Below are 21,718 nucleotides of genomic sequence, written 5' to 3' on the forward strand. Positions count from 1 at the left end.
CATTTATGAGCAATACTGTCAAAAAGCCTCTCTAGTGTTTTAATCTCGCAAACAATAAGCATACCTGAGTACCACCTAGGTAGCACCAAAACGGACACGGACACGACACGGACACGTGATACGGCATCCCATGAAATTTAGGACACGGGACACGCTATTTAAATTTAATAAAAAAACATATTTTATAGTTATAAATAACGTATGATTTTATTTTTGTAATGTATTTGATTCTAAATTTAATGTATTTGATACTAAATTTAGGTAACTGAAGGTAAAAGTCGACTTTAACTATAACTAATTCTAATTTCGCACCCAAACCAATCTTCTAGTCAATCTCTTTTGAGAATTTATTCCTCGTTTAAACTATAACATGATTAGGGGTGTGTCCGACGAGTGTCGGGTGTCCGAGTGTCGGACACGGTGTCGGACACGGGACGGCTAGTTTGGAGGAGTGTCCGTGCTACCTAGAGTACCACACAAGAAAAGAAAACACAGTTGGAAATTCGAATAATAAATTACTAGTTTAAACCCGTGCCAAATTGCACGGGTATGTATTTAGGACGATATGAATGTTTTTTTGATGAATTTTTTCATTTGCATTTCTATTATAATAATCTAATTATTAATTATGTAATTATGTAATTCATTCCGATTACATGCAATTAATTTCATTTGTTCCGATTGTATGTAATTATTTCATAATTTTTTTTTAAGACGGAAATTGTCGCATGTTTGTATTGGTAGAAATAAATTCTTTGCACACCAACGGGACTCATCATAACCTGAATTTCAAAAAAAAAAAAAAAGGAATGTACAAATGACGTGGCTTAATGTGCACCGAGTATTGTCTTCTGAATTAATAAAGATAAGATTTGGCAGCGTCGATACATTACTTCAAATCGTGGATAATTTTTCATAAGGCAAATTTAACAAAAATAACCCAACCTTTATTATGTCTTCCAGAAATAACTCAACCTTTTAACTTAAACAATAATAATCCAATCTTTATATTTTTGTCACAAAAATATCCCAAAATCTCACATAAACTAATTTCTACCTAATATTGAGAAATGATATTTTGTAAAAAAATTTTATAAATCTTTATATAAAGTTTATTTTGCGATATCATACTTAAAAAAAATCATAACCAAAAAAATTTGAAAAATTATAATTTTCTTAGTTATAAATGGAAAATTAACTAATAAAACAAATATATAAGTTTTTGAAAAAAAAAATAGTTTGGAAAAGATTGCAAGTTTCAAACTTTTTTAATGTTAGCGAAAATTTGTAGAGTTGATAGCCATGTTTGTGATTTCTAAATGAATAAACAGTTTGGTGAAGATGAAAGTTTGGATCTTTTTAACTTTCTACTTGATTATTTGATTTTATGTAGTGTTAATAAACTTTATATAAAGATTTATGAAACTATTTTACAAAATATCATTTCTCAATATTAAGTAGAAATTAGTTTAGGTGAGATTTTGGGATATTTTTGTGACAAAAATACAAAGGTTGGATTATTATTGTTTAAGTTAAAAGGCTGGTTATTTCTGGAAGACATATCAAAGGTTGGGTTATTTTTTTTTTAAATTGTAGGTAGGTAGGAACTCATCCTCCATATAAAAGGAAACCTTAAATTTCTCAAGAATGAGTTCTTTAAAGGCAAATTTAACATAAATAACCCAACGTTTATAAAGTCTTCCAACAATAACCCGACCTCTTAAGTTTAACAAAAATAACCCAAACTTTATGTTTGTATTACAAAAATATCCCAAATTATTTCATATGTATAACTTTTTACCTAATTTAAGATTTTAACAATTTAATGTGATATCAATACTATATATTAAATCCAGAAGCCAAAGGACTTCAATGTAATTAAAGAAAGTCATACAAATTAATTATACTATATAGTTTTAAATCAATAGCACCGTGTGATGGACCCGATTAAGGGATCTCAATGCAAATATTATATAGTTTGGGTTAAAATTAAATTATATAGAAGCTTGATAATTTTTTTAAACATGGTTAATTTCCTTAAAATAAAATAATTAATTAAGATGGTCAATTTTCTTAAAATAAAATAATTAATTAAGATGGTCAATTTCAAGGAAACTAAAAGAAAGAAGATGGCTGGTAATTTTCCTAAATATTTATAGAAGACTAGAAGATGGTCAATTTCCTTGAAATAAAATAATTAATTAGTATAATCATGCACACTTATGGTATTAATTATTATCATCATAAAATTATATATTAAACTTAAAATCTATGCAATTTTATTAAACTTTATAGTTTATTAGATGTATATAGATGTTAATTATTTAACATACAAAAATATAATAAGTAGGTTATAAATAATTCAAGTTAGATTCCATAATATATAATATTGCATAATTCTTTCGATTTGATTTAATGCATATATGTAATATATTTATATAAATACATAATTCTCTTAAAATTGCATGTCTAAGTAGTAAAAAGTAATTTCGTCAGTAAAGAAAAGAATTGTAGTAACATTGGATAAAGTTATATGATAATAATCTCACTCATTTGAATAGTAAAAGTAACATTATTATCAACGAGATTAGTGAGAGTGGTAGAAACAACGGGAGTAGTGAAATAATCAATATTAATGTGGCAATAGTGAAAGTAACAATAATTACGGCGGGAGTAGGGAAATTATCAATATTAATGCGGCAGTAGTGACAGTAACAATAATTACGGCGGGAGTAGTGAAAGTAACAATGATTATGGGCAAGTAGTGAAATGTTATTACTATTGTTTCATTAATAAGAGTAAAATATTAATAGCGGGAGGAGTGAATTTGTCTCAAAATTTATTTCATCGTAATTTTAGGATATGTTATAAAAAATTATATATTTATGGGTTATGTAACTTTAAGTAATTTTATTTTATGAAAAAAAAATTAATGGTAAGTAGAGGTAGCCCGGGCGAAGCCGGGCACTAATACTAGTTGTATATAATTGAAGTAAAAAAAAATTGTAAAACTTTTCAATTTGTATTAAAACATGGAAATACCAAAAAAAATAAAAATGAAAAAAACTGGAGCATTTGATACTTTAAAACATCAAGCTTTTGCCTTCTCCTCTAAAATCTAATTGCCAAGCAATGAAAAAAATATATAGCATGAACACTCATTAACATTAGTTCCTGATTGTAATGTACAACATGAAAAGTTGAAGAGAAAAAAAATAATGGCAATATAGAATCAAGGTGTTTTAAAGTTTTAAATTTTACATTTATGTATTTTCTGATATTTTAAATTAGGTAAAAAGTTCTACATATGAAATAGTTTGGGACATTTTTATAGCACAAACATAAAGGTTGGGTTATTTTTATTAAAGTTAAAAGGTCGTGTTATTTTTGGAAGACTTTATAAACGTTGGGTTATTTATGTTAAATTTGCCTTTTCATAAACTTCCCTATTTTATAATTATTAATTACTCACTTAACTTCTTCAAACCTCCTCCGGTCCTTCCACATGTAATTAGCTTTAATTTTTTTTTTTTTTAAAAAAAAGGTTTTCACTTGACGATAACGATTTACATCATTAGCGTAATTAAACAAAATCCATCAAATCTATTTTAAATAATGAACTACTAAATATCGTCGACCAGTTACGTCTCCACCTAGGGTAGATGTGGTGGTAGTTATGGGGAAGGTGGTAGTTCGGTGATAGAGGAGGGGCTGATGGTGGCGAATAGGGAGGTTGTTCGGTGGCTGGAGGCGTCAGAGCCCTCAAAGGTATGTTGGCGCTTAAAGGAGGTTGTATCCTCAGGTGGCGGCTAGGTTGCACGGACACTCCTCCTAATCGGTGTTCCCGTGTCGGACACCCGTGTCGGACACACGTCGAAACGTGTCGGACACCTGTAAAGCCGTGTCTAACTTTCATCTTTTATTTAGACCCGTGTCCGACGCGTGTCCATGGTATTTTGAGCCGTGTCCATGGTATTTTGAGCCGTGTCCATGGTATTTGGACACACCTTCAAACAGAAAGTTGAATTTAAGGTAAATGGCGTGAATTGTTATATGGTTGAATTTGTTGGGCAAATGATGTTCTTTAGACAAGTATTGAGATGTCGAAAAAAATTTGATTATAAGTTGATTTTGGTTTTAGAAATGAGAATAAGTTATATTTAACGTCAAATTTTACCTTCATTTATTTAAATTTAATATCAAATATTTTTTCAAAAATAAAATCACACATATATTACTACAAAATATATATTTTATTAAATTTAAATAACCTGTCCCGTGTCCTAAATTTCATGGGATGTCGTGTCACGTGTCCGTGTCGTGTCCGTGTTCGTTTTTGTGCAACCTAGGGTGGCGGTCATCTTCTTGTGAAGGGGCATAGAATGGAGATTTGAGGATGGCGCGGTGAAGGACTACCGGTATGGAAGAGTCAGGATTGTCATATAGGCGAGTCAGGACGTGTAGAGGAGGGGCGGTGGGTGAGGGTGGCACAGTGAAGTAATGAGAAAATTGAAAACCATAGATGTTAACATGGTATGGGTAAAATGGTTATTTACACAAATAATCGAATAAATCATGTCCATAAAAAACATACCTTTATAAAACAAAGCAACTAGCAGATGCAACTCCATCTTTATCTTATTTATTTAAGTATTATATTAGCCGAGATCTCATGCTGAAGCACAACATTTGTGAGGGTTAAATTAATTAAGTTTGTACAAATTTAAAAATTTTACATAAATGAGTTGTAATTATAATAGTATGTTGTAATGTACTGATTATAATGTTAGTAAAATTATATAAAAAAAGATTTATTATTCAAATGATTTTTAGATTAAATTATTGTTGTGTGAACCTGTTTTCATTATTAAAAATAATGATAGCTGATTATTATGAAATAACATAATCTAATATACGATCAGTACTCTGTTATTATAACACGCATACTAGCCTTATAACGGAAACATATATAAACAATATACGACACATCTAGAAGAGCGATTTACAAACAATTAAAAATACTATTTACCCCTATATTCTTTTTTTCTTTTATTTTCAATAGGAAAAATTGAAATGATTGATTTTTGCTCCTTATCCTTTATTAAGAACAACCTATATTAATAAGGATTAATTAACTTAACAAAAAAGGACAATTTATTTTAGAAAAAAAAAAAAACAAATAAAATTGAAACCTTATCAACTCCAACTACCAAGTTAAAAAAGAGCAAATTATTATACTAAGGGTATATTAAGAGTGGAAAATGGCAATGTTAAGCCTATTTTTAGTTGACATTTGATTTGATTGTAATATTTTATTATATGGATGCAATCTTTAGTCAATAAATTAAGGAGTCGTTTGGCTGATCAAAAAACTTAATTTTTCTAGTTTTTTAAAGTTATGGGAATTATGCTTTTGCAAGTTGCATCCAATTCGGGTGACTTTGACAACAGTGTTTGGTTGTAAGAATTAAATTACATGAGAACTTTCAATGACCAATGGGGGAGTATGTAAGTCAATTTCTACATGTAGGCATTGCAAGTTCATGGAAACTTTCAATTCATCCATTTTTCAAAAAAATATGACAATCAAACACCCATGTGTTTTGTAATTCATGAGATTTTCCAATTCCTGAGTTTTTGAAGTGTCAACCAAACAACCCCTTAAAGTCATAATTTTAATGTGGGTCCACCATATTTGTCAATTAACTGAGCGAAAAAATTGTAAGCAATTCTTATTCTTTTAATTTTGTGTTTTTTTGTGTTGACCAAGAGTATTCTCTACCGACCACCGCCGGGACAATATTTAAGAGATTGAAACCCTTACCACTAAATTTTGTGGGGTTATTCTACATGGTACCCCTCTATTTTTCGGCTTTCTACATGGTACCCCTACACTTTTTAAAACTCCAATGGTACCCCTAATTGTTGTCATTATCCCTAATTGTACCCCTAAACTTTATTTTCCATCAATTAAACTCAGTTTTAAGCGTTAGGTAATGACTTGGACGCGTAACCAAACTTGCCATTTATTATCCCATGATGTAAGGACTCTATTGGGCTCAATATCCATCTCGATCCTAATATTTATTGATATATATGGGCTAAAAAGTTTTTGACGGAAAATTTATTGATTCCTTGCCAAATTATCAAGTCCAAAGATGGATATTTTTTTTTTTTGGTCTCACGAAGCGCGCACATAGTCGCATTACAATAAGGGGGAGGGGGGATTCGAACCTGGGACCTATTGTCCACAATACCTCCGTCTTAACCACTAGACTAAGACATCCTTAGTCCAAAGATGGATATTGAGCCTAATAGAGTTCTTATGTCATGAGATGATAAATGTCAAGCTTGGTTACGCGTCTAAGTAATCATTTAACGCTTAAAACTGAGTTTAATTGACGGAAAATAAAGTTTAAGGGTACACTTAGTGATAATGACAATAATCAGGGGTACCATGTATGTTTTAATAAGGATAGGGATACCATATAAAAAGTCGAAAAGTTAAAAGGTACCGTGTAGAATATCCCTTAAAAAAATTAAAACCTTGTCTTTTCAAACTCGGGCATTTTTTTGCAAGAAAACTAAGCGAGAAACAACCACGCTGAACTCAAACAAGTACGCCGGCTTCAACTTATTATCACGAGGTGTCTTTATTTCATCCTTTTTTTTTAAATAGTTTCATAATTTTGTCCTTATTTACAGTTTACTGATCATTGATTGTAGTAATTTCGTCTTATTTTTTCCCAATTTAGGGTTTTAGGGTTATTATTGTTTCATCCTTTTTGTGTTTTTTTTTTTTTTTTAGTTTCACAATTTCATCCTAACTATTCACCATGTGAAATTTTAGCAATCATCAACAACTACTTATTTGTTTTGTTTTGTTTGATTAAATTGAGAATAATTAAGCATCGCAGCAGACATGGAGGAACAACCACCATCGTTTTTATTGAGAGGAACTCGTTTTCATCTTCAAAAGTTCTTAGTTGATCGTACTTGTACGTATCCATATTTGGTTCGCAATGATAATCATGAGACATATTTTAATGCTAGTAAAGTGATGGAAGGAAAAGTGTTAATGCTATGTTTTTTCAGTCTGCCTCTCCCTTCAGATGCTGTTGCTATTGCCCAGGCTGTGTCTCTTGTATCTTCTGAGATGCACGCCTTTGGTGCTTTCGAACTTCTTATATTTGTCGACTATTTAACTGACTGTGACGATGAACCTACTGCCATTCTTAACTTCTTTTCCAGTTTCCCCTCGTTTTGTCTAACTTCCATATACGCCCATAGAGTAGGAGCCGCCATGCCCCTCGCCTGTTATCCCCATGGTTTGTTGGTAAATCGAGCCAAAAAGGTTGAGTGGCACAAACCTCTTGACTTTTTCTTAAAATATGGAGTTGATGCCTTTCCCTTTACTTCTGAGTGGCTCTCGTTGATTTCCCAGCGCGAAGAAACTGGAATGTCCTGCAAATCTTGGCGTTCCCTTTATAATTTTTTGTGCTCCTTTCCCTTAACTTTCCCTAGCGATTCTACATCTCTCAGTAAGAATCCAGGAGGCGGCCCAGGAGAAGTTACAATTGATGATCTTGAGGGTAAGTGTGTTGGTTTGTACCTGTGCCAAACGGGAAATTTGATACCTACACTCGATAATGTTCATAAAAATTGCTGTGAATTGGGCCTACAGTTTGAGATTATCCTGGTGTACATGCCTTTCAATTGCTTTGAGGACCCTCAATTGTTCCAAGACCGTATCAATTCTACTTTGAAAGAGCGAAATATATCCTGGTGGGTGTTCCCCTTCACTATCTGGGTAAGCAGAAGGCTCTCGCGGCTCTCTCACCAAGATGCAGATGATCGTCTGATAATCATAGATCCCAAATCTAAGCATGTGGAATTTCATGGCGAAGCAGTCATACGCCACCACGGTGCAAGTGCATATCCCTTCTCTCGGGAGCTCCTGGTTAATAGGGAAGTGGAGAGGCTTAGGGAAGTAACCCTCGAGTCATTGTTGGTTTACCGCTCAGTTGATTATGTTCTCTGGATGGGTTATGGGTTTACTCATCGGGTTCCTGTCACAGCGCTTCAAGGCAAAACTGTTTTTCTCTATCTTCACTGTGCAGATGAACACTCTCGCAATTGTTTCGATAAACTCTTCTCTTATTGTCAAATGAAGGCACTCGATCCTAATTTTGATATGGTCTTTGTTGGGTTAGATACGTCATCAATCCCAGACGTTGGACATTCTTGTGAAATGCCATGGTTGGTATACCCTTGGGACCCTAATCACTCTGATTATGTGACAAGGACAATATTTGGAAAGGGTGACAAATGTAGTACTATTATTGCTTTCGGGAAAGATGGCCGTATTTCTTCTATACGTGCTCTACGGCTTGTATGTTCTTCCTGCCCAGATTTCCCCTTGAGCAATAATCTGCACAATGAGATGAGTGCAGAATTAGCTGGTAATCTCTAGCCTCCATAATAGTGTCATTTATTTTATCTCTTACTTAAATGTTTCACGGTATCAGTTACTCTGTATGTCTTTACTGTTCTTTTCGTCTGTGTCTCAGTCTCTCAGGTACATAGAGACTAAGACTTGACATGTCAGTATGGGGAAACAGCCACGTTTTGTCAATCCAGGGGTTGAGAGAATATAGACGGATTTGACATCTGACAATTTTCCGTCTTGTCGTTTGTTCTTTGACTTGTTGTTTTAATAACTTAATTTAATTATTATGCAGGGAGTAAGGTGGTGTATGCTGTTCCAAATAATCTTAACAGGCATTCTATCGAATCCCGAAATCTTGTCAAGGCACTTTTTCCTTTGCTTGGAGAAGAGTACTTTTTTCCTGGTCTACCAGTTCGTGGGAGAACGAAACCAACAGAAATGCACGACTTTTATGACTGTGTTAATGAGGATGAGCGAGACCAATATTTAGCGTCCAAAATTGATTATGTCGCTGTGGGCGAAGAGTATGCGCAGTACCCTAAGGCGATCTTCGAAAGAATTGCCAATATCGACACTAGTAATTTTGATGTCATTTCCTTCCTCTCAGCTGATAACAGGCAGTACCTGGTTCGCAATGATGTTTGTAAATCTCAATTTGAAGTTGAGCGTCTTCGGGATAAAAAATGGGTAATGATTTGTTGCCTTTCCTGCCCCATTTATTTCCAAAGCAGTTTTTCAATGGTATATAGAGGTGTTTCGGACATCTGCTCCGAGTTGTATGATGAGTACGGTGATACTTTTGAGATGGTCTTAGTCTTTAAGATGAGTAGGGATTTTGCAGCCGATGAGTCAAGCTTCATTCACATGTTGTCTGGTTTCCCTCCATTGTGCCTTGTTGTTCCCTTTTGGGACTCAGGCTCTCGTGACTCTATATGCTGTTCACTCCGCTTTTCAAGATATGCGCTAGGTCTATTTGTACGTGCGGATGAAAGGAAGGTTATATGGCTCAAAACCATACATGAAATGCAAACGTATGGGGTAGACGCATTTCCTTTCACTAAAGAAGACTTTTTGAAAAAATTTCGTGAAGAAGGTCGCAAATCATGGAATGTTCAGTCCCTTGAGCAACTGTTTGACTGCTCATCCGCAGAGAACCCGGGAGGTGCGAATTATTATGAGAAGATGTCTATCGCACAACTGCAAAAGAAGCTCGTTGGTGTGTATTTGTGCTTATGTGGGGAATCCATACCTATGCTTCAAGAGTTGTATGAAATCTGTAAAGCTAATAACATTGAATTTGAGATTGTGGTAGTTTGTTGTCTGTTTAGTGCTAAAAACTCGGACCCGGAGGTGTTCCAGAAGCATATAACTAGTGCCTTGAGAAAGAGGAATATATCATGGTGGGTATTACCCTATAAGGGTTCGGTGAGCCGCAAGCTAGTACGACTTTTGAGATCACCCATTGAAGAGGAGTTGATCATTCTGGGCAATGGAGTTGTAGATCCCCATGGTGCATATTTCATACGTCAGTTTGGAAAGCTTCAAAAGCTGAGACAAGAGTCATCTTCAAGTGATGGTAGTGGATTTTTAGAAAGAGTCGTTTTAGAATTTAAGAGCAGATACCGTGTTGCAGTGTAACTACACCGCACTTGCTGCACTGCATCCGACATGTTACAATGGAGCATTGGACTATTAGTTTGGTGATCGTCAGCATGCCTAGTTACTAATTCTCATGTGAAACGGTCTCTCAATAATGTTAATGTCGTAGTTTTGAGCTAGTATTGTTGATTATAATGTTTATTTTACATTTGTTTTAGATGGGGTCCCTTGTTTTAGTATATGTCTTCTCGGTCTTAAAAATTTTCCCAAATTATTGCAAGGTGAATTGTTGTTTTGGGTGTAATTTTGAAGAAAACGAGAAAATGTAATTACAATCGTGATTTTTCTAGTTCAGTTACTTTGTGTTTTATTTCATCCATAATTCATCCATTTCGGATTTTCGTCCGTCTATTTAAATCGGGTGGATGGATATTTAACGGGTGCGGGTGAAATTGACATCCCTAAGTCGGGTCGTGAGGAACCTGCCTCTGATACCAAATGATGAAGCTTAAATTTAAACAAGAATGTAATTATTGTAAATAAAGAAATTTAGAGAAGATTGATAGAGGAAAAGCAAGATAGGTTGTCAAGGTAGAACTGTGATGACAATAAATCATCTGGGTTCCAAATTACGCTGATATACTCAGAATTGTTCATGAAATTAGATATGATTAAGCTACTACTACCTCTTGATTATGTAGCCTAAATTGCCTGATTAAGGAAACCGACAGAATGCAGAAAATGACAAAATAGGAATTGATGCTCTAATGATTATTCCAAAGGATCTCTTGGTAATCCATCTGGCTGCCCATGTGCTCTAGTACCAATCATATTTACTGAGCTATCAGGTTGATTGTGTTTGTGGTTATCCGTTGCATTTCTGGTACAATGTACATTCGTAGCATTCCCTGGCATTGTTGTTAATATAGCATTCAGTTCTCCTCCTCGCTCAATTGATAAAGCGGCATGTGTATTAGATCTGTGAATAAAAATAAATCGCTCAAACCACCTAAATCAAGATAAAGGAATAGCGTGGGCACGGAAAAATAGATCCTTACCACCACCCTCCACAAATAAACAAATGAGCTATACCACAAGACAGACTCAAGTATTATTTATTTATTGGGGGATAAAGATAGATGCCATATAAGCTAAGTACTACGAAAGAAAGATGAAAGCAGGAAAAAAAATAAGAAAAAAATATGGCAAGGAAGAAGATGCTCACGTAGTAGCAGGTTTAGAAGGAAGAGATTTTGCCATCTCAACTTCCAAGTCGCGACCAGCAAGTTCCATATTATTTAAAGCACGTGCAGCTCTTGCAGCTTCTTCGGGTTTTGAGTACTCTATGTAAGCAACGTGCTCTGGATCAATGATGGTACACTCCACTACAGTAGCCCGAATACCAAAAACCCGTTTCAACTGTTCAACAGTGATATTAGGAAGGAGGTTACTGACTTGGACTATTCTCCACTATAGAATCTACATCCAGATTTTATCCTTGTTGGATGGCGGAGATATACAGAAGGAATGGGTTGAAACTTGAAATACGCGAGGATTAGAATAGAGAGAAAAGCCTGGGAAAATGATAAATAATTAATTAATGATATCATTAGGTTAGCTTGAGCGGGAAAAGTATTGCTGAGAGGAGGACATGTGTCTAGTATAATGGATGGTGGTTCCTCTATTATACTTTTATATAGATTCTATTTGTTTTGGATTTTTATAATGTTTTGTGCACGTAGAGTTAAACCTTTGGATTAGTTAAAACATTTTATAGAGATTGTCATGAACATGTCATAATAAATAATTGTCATGTCATATTCATGTGATGTTTTATGGTAATCTTTTAATAAATTTTATAGATAAGAGAATAAATGTGATCAATGAACATGGAAGGCTCTACACAACCAAAAAAAAAAACTCTTTAAATCCTAAGTAATATGAACCAATAGGAAAGCTCTAAAAAACTCCGCTTTTATACTATGTAGATTGTGTATCAATATACAAATAAATCGTGGTAAATTTTTAGTAAATTGTGGTAAATTTTAATATATCGTGACAATATCCGTAACATAAATACGTTGTAGCGATATATATTCGGTTATGATATTTTTTACGGGACTTTTTTTTCCCGCATGGTCTTTGCTGCACTAAGCGTCAAATTAGATCTATAAAATTTTTGTTAGTTTGATTTTTCTGGGGTGGCAGAACGGGGTTAGAGAGATTTGAATTCTCGAAAGCTCAAACCGGTCTCCCTCAACGTCTTTGTCATGTACCTGTAGAATTCCATCTGCTTTCGTATATCCGTTTTCATATTGAAAAAGCGAGATTTGATGGCTTGTTACAAAAAAAAAAGAAAACTTGTGAAAACATACTCCGAGCGTTCTATACATCTACTAGCATACTTTCGAGTTTCGAGCTAAGCCACCTAGCTTGACCTTTTACAATTAGTCTACATTAAGTTTGACTTGTAACGGGTATATCCGTCACAAGTTGTGACGGCTTAAATATCATTCGCATGGTTAAAAAAGACAAAAACCAAGTACCTAGCGAGTCTTAAACAATTTGTCTTTATCTACTCACGTAGTCACCTGGATTTTATTAACATACCGAGTATATGACAAACAATGATAATGAATAAGATGTTGCTACCGTAATGGTTTGTGAACGACTTTTTATGTAGAGGTTAGGATTGATCTCTATATTTGACAACTTTTCTCTTAAAATTTTGATTTTGTAGTTGTTGAAGTTTAATAACGGCAAATTAATCATATTTAATCAAACAAACAAAGAATTTTATATACCTAATATAAGAAAATAAATTGCTAATTCAAGTTCTTTCAGTTTAATCCGGTCCGACAAGGATAAAAAAAGGGACAAAAACCAAAATATTTTAAAAACTTAGACCATACCGAAATTTTTATTTCCAAAATTGGTACGGTACAATCCACACCAATTTTGCGATCCGGTTAAAATTGGTGATTGTCTGGTTAACTGGCTGTAGAAGAAAAGTAAGTCCTATGGGTGCATTTGACATATATATGAAAACACATTTAACAAACAAAAGAACTTTTTAAAACCGAAACGTAAGAAAAAAACATACCGTGTCGACAAGAAAATACTCGTTTGGTAGTGGTATGCCAATCGTCGAGGAAGGTAGTGCAGCCAGATGCGGACATAACAACAGTAGTAGAGCTGATCGTTGTTGTGCTAGCTGTAAAAAATAGAATACACTATTATTTTTCTGATTAAATTAGTCAATATAGCGTCTTTTCATCACATCAAAGCTTAATTCTAATTTTTGATATATTAAAAACGTTGAGACAAATATTAGATAACATTAATGTACATATATATCAATAAGTCTTTTGCGCCAGGGCGAATAGTAGCATTTGTGTACAAACGGGTTGAGATGTGATGGCATGTGTACTGTGCATATATTTATGGGAATTGACAACATTGGAGCATTAAAAATAATAAAGAAATTATCTTTCCCCGTGACAATTACCGTCCAGAATTTGAAAAGCAAACCTAAATTTAATTATTTCATATTTGCTGTCACATTTTTCCATCTTCTCTTACCTTCATCTTCTCTCCTTTCTTATTTTCATTTTTTCTCTTCCTCTACTCATAACAAAAGCTCCTAAACTACTCACAATTCAACAAAAAATCAAAATATTATCATAAATATGCTAACGAAACAAGCAACATGACGAGCACCAGTGAAGAAAATTACTAGAGGGACAAATACAATCGATGATGTCGAAGGCGACCTTCTTATTTTTATATATTTATTTCAGTTTATTTGTTTGTGGTTTTCTTTTTTTGTTTAGTAATGGACAAATGCAAGTGATTCATTTCGTTATATAATGGATACATGCAAGGGATCTATGGTTGTTTTTGTTTTGGTTTTGGTTTTGTTGGATATTTTTGATGTAGAGTGATGCCGTCGGGTCACATCCAATCAAACACATTTATAATACTCAACAAACAACTAGTTAGTGGTAAGTCGAGATGTAATACCCTGGAAAAAAAAATATTATTTTATTAAATGACTAAGATGACATTTTTTGTATATATTGTCCGCTAACACGGATACCTAGTTAGGGCATTAGCAATAGAGGTTTGTCAAAGGGTTTGTAGAATGACGTGTCAATTATTTTAGAGGTTTGTCTACAAACCCTCTATTGTTAGACATGGGTGTTGAGGTTTGATAGGCTTATCGCGTACCTATGCAAAGATAAATTCCCTAAACAACAAGTTAATGTAGCAATAGGGGTCGAACACAAGGAAACGGGAATTACTTCGTGAATTGCTATGGGTAGATTTTTATCAAGGTCGATTACGATTTGGTTTGGTTTGGTTGTTTGATGATTAATAAGAATTATGATGTAAAATTATATAATAAAAGGGAGTCTAAGGGGTTCGGGTCACGCATGCAAAGGTAAACATATAATCATGATAAACTTGGTACTAATAACATTGTCAGTTGCTTAGGCTTAAAGATACCCATCTTACGATATTAGCATCAACCATAGACCGGGTCCTAGAGAAACTCTCGTCCATGACTAGGTCGTCCTACTATACATGCTTAGTCTAATTCGATTCCGTGCCTTTCGACTTGTAGAACGAATAAACAAACTTAATCAAATGAATAGGGCCCTAAACAAAGATTAAACATTGTGGCACAAGCATGTGATAGAAGCAATATGAACAATATTATTATTAATCTATTTTATCATGTTATATATTTGGTTTTGCATGGCTCTCCTAGCCCTAGACTAGGGAATTTAGCTACTCATACTAAAATGTAAATTGCAAACTAAATTGTAAGAAATATTAAACATGGTTATAAGATTTATATTAATTAGATGATATAACATGAGAAAAGAACAATGCTAAAGTAAAATGGAATACTTGATTATAAACTATGTGGTAACTAAAATAGAAATGTAAAATTGCAAACTAGAAATAGAAATACCTTAATAATAGAGAACTTGTATGGAAGAACAATGTATAACCAAAAGCTTGAAATAACTTAGAACCAAATGTTTGAACAACTACAAGATTAACTAATTTGTAAACTAATATGAAAATTATAGAGAGAATTATAATGCTTAAGGCTATTGTAAACTAAAACTTGGACGTAAAATTGGATGCCAAAGACCTTGGAACACCTCTCCTATTTATAGGAGAGGAGAAGAAAACGTAAACTCCTAGATGCATGCGGCCCCGATCGGGGTTAGGTGGCCCCAATCGGGGTCGTGTGTTTCCGGGTATTTTCTCTTAATTCCTCTCTTAATTGCGTGAGGAATCCAAAGTTTATACTTTAATGCTCCTTAATCACCCGGGTAAATGCCTCATCTATGATCTTTAGAGCTCCCAAAAAGCATCCTAAGCATGTTGGAATCTTATGCTTTCCACCTTGACTTGGATTTGATCATTGGGCATTGACTTTGATTATTGGCAACATTTGCATTACTCATATTAATCCATCAATTTCTCCATGCAAAACCCAATCCAATGCTCCATGCTTAGTCCATCACTTGGTCTTGTTTAGCTTAATGAACTTAGTGTATAAAATGATAGGAAAAAGCCTCTAAATGCTTAGATTCCTACAAAAACATGTTAAGACAAGCAAATACACTAGAACAACAAATATTAGCTCATGACACTATGGTAAGTGCTAAATAACAAATAAAATGAAGCTAATATAGGGGATGAAAGTATATAAAATATGCACTTATCAAGGTTCATGGATGAGAGGGGTTACAATATAGTATACAGGTTTGTGGAGAGAGAATGTGAGAGAATAAATAGTATAGTGGGCCATATTATGAACCTTAAAGAGGTTTATCTATTGTTGGTTTGAGGTTTGTAAGTAAATGAGTTATATATTATCTTATGTGGCATGAGAACAAACCTATTGAAGGTTTATCTATTGCTAATGCCCTTAATATCAACGAATAGGGGGGGACAAGGTGGGGGCACCCACATGTACTTCCCTCTCTCCTCTATTTGGGTCATTTATGAGGGAAAATGGTATCCGTCACTCCAAAGTAACGGATACGTGCCGTCACAAATGAGATTTTGTGTAATATCAAAAAGATGTTTATATGAGAAACGGACTGAAAGTATTGCTTTGATCTTAATGAGCCACGTGCTATTTGAGGGTGTATTCCTTAGCAAGGCCAAGTATGTGTCATGCTAAGTTAAGCATGCATATACATGTATATTCTACGTGCCTTGTTTTCCAAAGTTTAAGTAATTTTCCTACGTACTTGATGAGGTAACATAGGCTTTGGCGGCCGCACATTTACTACTATAAATAAAATGACATGCCTTTGTTTTAAGAGATAAGTAATGAGTTCTAATCCATCTTACTCTCATACAAATACAAGCGAGAAAGTGAGAAATATTTCATAATATCTCGTTTGATAATATTTCGTAGATACAATTATATAAGGAAATAAGGTATGATTTCGAGACCGTTCGTCGATATAAGTAATTGTTTACATTTGAAATAAGAGATTAGAAATAATTGGTTATATTAGTTTTATTGTTAATTTCGTCTTACGATTGTTATACTGCTCACATGTTATATTATTTACCGTCTTATAAAGTTATGACTGTGATAATGGTACTATCGTTATAATGTACTATTGGCCAATTGTCGCATTCGGGATACAATTATTGGATAGAGACGACATTATTTTGTCCTATGTACATGGAAGGAGGGGAGGGGGGAGTATGACCCCATATGAACGATGAGAGGAGGGGGAAGTATGACCCCATATGAACGATGAGGGGAGGGGGAAGCATGACCCCATATGAATGATAATTATGTTATACGGCAATGGCCGAGATGGGTCTCAGACCCCGGTTTCTTATCCTATGTACATGGAGGTGGGCTTGGCCCGGAGCAGTTTCGGCTCCGTAATGTCTCTCCTTTCAATAATAGTAGACCGGTATAAGAGTTGAATAAGATCTTACATATTGAAATGACAGGTTGTGCGTGTCTATTTTATGATTCAACTGTACCCATGTGACCTATCACACAACCTTGTGAGACATTATTAAAATATTAAAATGAAGGAAGGTAGGGCCGGTGGAGGTGACTGGAGTCATACTCAGCCTGTGGTTGGCTGATTCCGTTACTCTCACTCTTTTTCAGGTACAAGTATCAGGGAAGGTCAAGTGTGAGGAATTTCACCTAGAAGATAAAACGTATAAAATGTATAGTTATAGAATTATTAGTTTTTAACTTTAATAGTTTATTTATTTTATTTTATTTTATTGTAAGCCTTGTATTCTCCAAAGGCGAATACGGCGGTGACGCTCTTGTTTTTCCGCTGTCTATTATTAATAAAAGAGCTATTTTGAGCTACCTGCTTGTTTTTCGGGGCGTTACACGAGGTCGATCCATGGGACGGTGTGCTTTGGGTTCTAAGTCTATCTATCTCAATTTATGCTAGTGTCACAATTTTTTTGAGTTTGTAGTTGTGTCTAGACTAATGCAAGCAATAAAGTAAAATAAGCAATAAAAGGAAAGATGTAAATAAATGATTGAAAATGCTAGGATATCATGGGGTCATAGGGGATTCATGGTGTTGATCATACAAACATGTTTACAATTATAAGCAAGCAATTAATGTTGTGGAGGAACCGAGTTGATTTATATCTTACGGTTCTTAGGAAGAGTTGGGTCCCGGAGCCGAATCAATTAGATTGTACAACACCTACAAGTCGACTTACTTTCCTCCTAATCAACTTCTATGCATGGTCTAACAAGACTCGGGTTGGTTTATATCTTACAAGTGTAGTTGAATAGATAAGAGATGGTTGTAAATGCAAGGATTCATAAGCTTAGCATTTCATCAAACATAACATGTGCATAAAGTTGACATCACAACAAGCAGACAAATTAATCATGTGAACATATTAGATTAAGCATGAATCAATCCCATGTTGGTTTCCCTTAATTACCCATTAATCCTAGCTAAAGAAATTACTCACTCATTATCATGGGAAACATGTCATTAATGGTGTCAATCATCACAACAAGTATAAACATGATAATAGAATGAAGAATTGAACAATAAAGATTAAAGAGTAAAGGAATTATACCAAACTTGAGATGATCCAAATAATAAAGCAAAAATAATAGAAGAAACTTGATTGATTCATGAAGGGTTTTCAATCCTCCAATAATAACCCAATAATCTTTAATTACCCAATAATAAACTTGAGTAATAAACTTGAATAATAATTAAGGAGAGATTAATGTGAGATTTGTGGAAAGATTGAGATTAGTCTATTCTAATCTACTCCTAATCTAATCTAAAGAAGGATTTGTTCCTAGCTAAGAGAGATCCTCTCCCCCCTTCAAATGGGGTATTTATAGTAGGGATTCATTAGGTTAACTAAGGCTAAATTAGTAATTACACTTTTGAGTTTTAAGCAGGGAAACGTTAGTCTTTTTGGAAGGATGGGCATCTTGGCGGAAGATGTCGCGGTCCGTCCGTCATGGGAGGAAGACGCTCGGATTTGTGAGGTTGGGCACGGGCGTCTTTCTGGGAATCCGCTCGGATTCTTTGGAAGAATCCGGGCGTCTTTGTTGCTTGGCCGCTCGGGTTGTCACTCTTGGGACGGGCGTCTTGTGCTGAATCCGCCCGTCTTCTGTGGCAAAATCCTTTTTCTTTACTTTCTTTTTATTCTTGTAGGATTGGTCTTTAGTTCTCGTTTCCTCTTCATACTAGTCCATCAAACATCGCCAAATAGCTTCCAAATACGCACGAAAGACGGGAATTTCCGCCTTATTATCTTCTTTCCTACAAAGCATATGAAATGCGATAGAAAAGCAAATGGGAAGGTTTTGACGGATAAAATGGCCATAGAATGTTATAATAGTATGCAAAATAGGCTCAATTAGGGGACTAAATATGCTCAAATAATGGTCACATCAATTATTCATGTCGGAGGCGATATTTTTAAAAAAAAAATTCACTTATTATCATGTCGGAGTCGGTGTTTTCATTGATTTTTTTTCATAGATTTTCATGTTGGAGGCGGTTTTTGATTTCATTGATTTTTTTAAGAGTATGTTTTAATAATGGACACATGCATATTTATTTGGTTGTCGTATTTTAATTTTTTGTGTTAAATAGGTTTATTCATTTTGTGGTGTTAGATGTTGAGAAAGTGACGTCGTAAAAATCTGGTGAAAAGTGTAGGTAAGTAATATAGTTTGATAAAATAGGTACTTGTTTTGTATTTAGGCAATGTGTTATTTGTAACTACTTTAGACTTCGTTGTTGTATAATTGAAATGGTTACAAACTAACTTAAAATGTTTATAGTTTTGTATGTTTCATTAATTTACATGTGCTGAATTGGTGAAAAATAGGAGTAGGTTACAATGTGTGTTAAAATAGTTACTAGTTATGTATTTTGGCAATGTGTCAATGTGTTATATGTAACCACTTTTGAGTTTATTGTTGTATATTTGAGATGGTCACAAAGTGAGTTAAATGAGGGATATTATTTTGATTTTTCTTCACTTAACATGTTCTCAAATTGGTTACAAATGTAACTGGATTATAATGTGTCTTAAAATAGGTAATAGTTATGTATTTGTGCAGTGTATTACTTGTAACCACTTTAGAATTAATTGTTATATACGGAGTAATTGAAATGGTCACAAACTGACTTAAATTGTTTACAGTTTTTGTATGTTTCCTGGCTTAAATTGTCGTATTTTGATGTTGTTAAATTGGTTTATTCATTTTGGTGTTGTTAGATGTTGAGAAAGTTAGATGCGTTAATCGAAGTTGTGATAGTGCAGCCGTCGTCTTTTGACCTGGGACTTGATGATATTGACGTTCCAAATGAGGAGGCAGGAGGTCCCGAAGGTCAACCGGACCATTACCTGCACCATGGGAAAAAGACCGCTGCCAAGAAACCGTAGACCTGTAAATGTTATGTTTATTTGGGACTTGTTGTATTGCCTTTTTTTTGGAAATCTTTTATGGCCTTATTTTGAACATGATTTGTGGTCTGTAAACTTATGCCGCACTTTGGACGTCGATTATGTATTTAGGACATGCTTTATTCAGTTTATGTTAGGCACGTTCATTGTATTCTGGGCATGTATTTTTGAACAATTGTCACCACACTTTGCCAATATTTAACCTGCTATGGAAGGGTGACAACTTCTTTAAGAATGTGAATATTGGTTAACAAATTATTTATGGTAATTCAAAAATGTAAACATAGTGGCTATTTATATTGGTAATTACAAATATGTTAACATGTCTGAAAAAAATTATATATTCATTTATTATGTTAGCAAAAATGTTGTTTACATTTTTATCAATAATGTTTACCAAATTGTAAATGCTAACATATTGTTCAAAAATGGCAACATGTCCGTTGTTGACATATTCATTTATGTTAGCAAACTATTTATGCTCGTAAACTGATAATGCAACCTGTTATGGAATGGTTGCATTATGTTAAGAAATGTAAACATAAAGGACATATATATTGATACACAAAAACTTCAGAAAGACGGTCTCTCAATAACGTTATTGAGAGACCTCTCACATGATGAGGTGAGGGACCCACTGAATATTTTTTTTCCCTATTATGTCTCTCACTAAGTTAGTGGGACACGGTCTCTCATAAGACCTACTGTGATTGATAAATGGTAATTACAAATTGTCTCTCTTATCACGGGTTTGAAAAAAGTTGTTCACATTTTTATCAAAAATGTTACCAAATTGTAAATGTTAACATATTATTCAAGCACAAAAACTTCAGAGAGATGGTCTCTCAATAGTGTTATTGAGAGACCTCTCACATGATGGGTGAGGGACCCACTGATTTTTTTTCCCTATTACGCCTCTCACTAAGTTACTGGGAGACGGTCTCTCATGAGACCTAAATGGTTTTTTACTACCATTCTCATGTTACCAAATTGTAAATGCTAACATATTATCAACTCGTTTACTACCATTCCCATGGTTTCCTTCCCATGAGCATACAAAGTATATTTCGACTTTGGGGGTGCCAGACTCGTTCGCTCTGTGAGAAGTTGTTTTCCTAATGCTGAAACCAAGAGCGTGTGAGTTTTTCTTATACATCTCGTAAATAAGTTCCCATTTTTTTGCTTTCATTCCGAATAATGACTTCGAATAATATGTACATACATAAGTTTACAAGGTGACATTAGGCAAAAAAGTGAAGACATTGATTAGATAATTAACCAACAACATGTGCATTTACATAATCAGCCATACTTTAGTTACAGGGTCACATTAGGACAAAAAGTAGACACATTTATTAGGTATACAACATGTGCTTTCAAATAATCTGACTTATTCTAGTTGATAGGGAGACATATGCAAAAAAGTGTAAAACATTAACTAGATACTAGATTTAAACCCGTGCAAAATTGCACGGCTTTGTATTTAGGACGGTATGAATGTTTTTTGATGAATATTTTATTTTTACGTTTCTATTGTAATTATCTAATAGTTCTATATCAGTGATCTACATGTTTAATGTAGATCAGTGATCTAACTGGAAATGAACATTCTCCACGTAAATAAGATGCGTTAAAACCACAACTACCGGGTGAATGTTCATTTTCGGTTACAGACGGATTAAC

The 21,718-nt window shown here is 34.1% G+C and overlaps 2 protein-coding genes across 5 annotated transcripts in view; one reads left to right on the forward strand and one right to left on the reverse strand.

Moving 5' to 3' along the window:
- Positions 1 to 6,588: 6,588 nt before the first annotated feature.
- Positions 6,589 to 10,265, forward strand: LOC141592522 (uncharacterized). Of its 4 annotated transcripts, none has more exons than XM_074413240.1 (3): positions 6,589 to 6,647; positions 7,133 to 8,462; positions 8,742 to 10,265. In XM_074413240.1, exons 2-3 carry the CDS (start codon positions 7,157 to 7,159, stop codon positions 10,085 to 10,087), a joined length of 2,652 nt encoding a protein of 883 aa, XP_074269341.1. In that variant the 5' UTR covers positions 6,589 to 6,647; positions 7,133 to 7,156; the 3' UTR covers positions 10,088 to 10,265. The 4 variants fall into 4 exon arrangements, with proteins under 4 accessions (XP_074269341.1, XP_074269359.1, XP_074269332.1 ...); XM_074413258.1 differs by having other exon boundaries at positions 7,445 to 8,462; XM_074413249.1 differs by lacking the exon at positions 6,589 to 6,647 and adding an exon at positions 6,825 to 7,002 and having other exon boundaries at positions 7,525 to 8,462.
- Positions 10,266 to 10,506: 241 nt separating this feature from the next.
- The window catches only part of LOC141592618 (uncharacterized), a 48,574-nt gene continuing 37,362 nt past the window's right edge, over positions 10,507 to 21,718 (reverse strand). The window contains exon 2 of the mRNA XM_074413362.1: positions 10,507 to 11,027. Within this exon, the coding sequence (XP_074269463.1) occupies positions 10,820 to 11,027 (208 nt within the window). The 3' untranslated portion in view covers positions 10,507 to 10,819. The remainder of the gene's footprint in view (positions 11,028 to 21,718) is intronic.

The sequence above is a fragment of the Silene latifolia genome, chromosome 1, assembly GCF_048544455.1.
Source record: "Silene latifolia isolate original U9 population chromosome 1, ASM4854445v1, whole genome shotgun sequence".
Taxonomy (NCBI): domain Eukaryota; kingdom Viridiplantae; phylum Streptophyta; class Magnoliopsida; order Caryophyllales; family Caryophyllaceae; genus Silene; species Silene latifolia.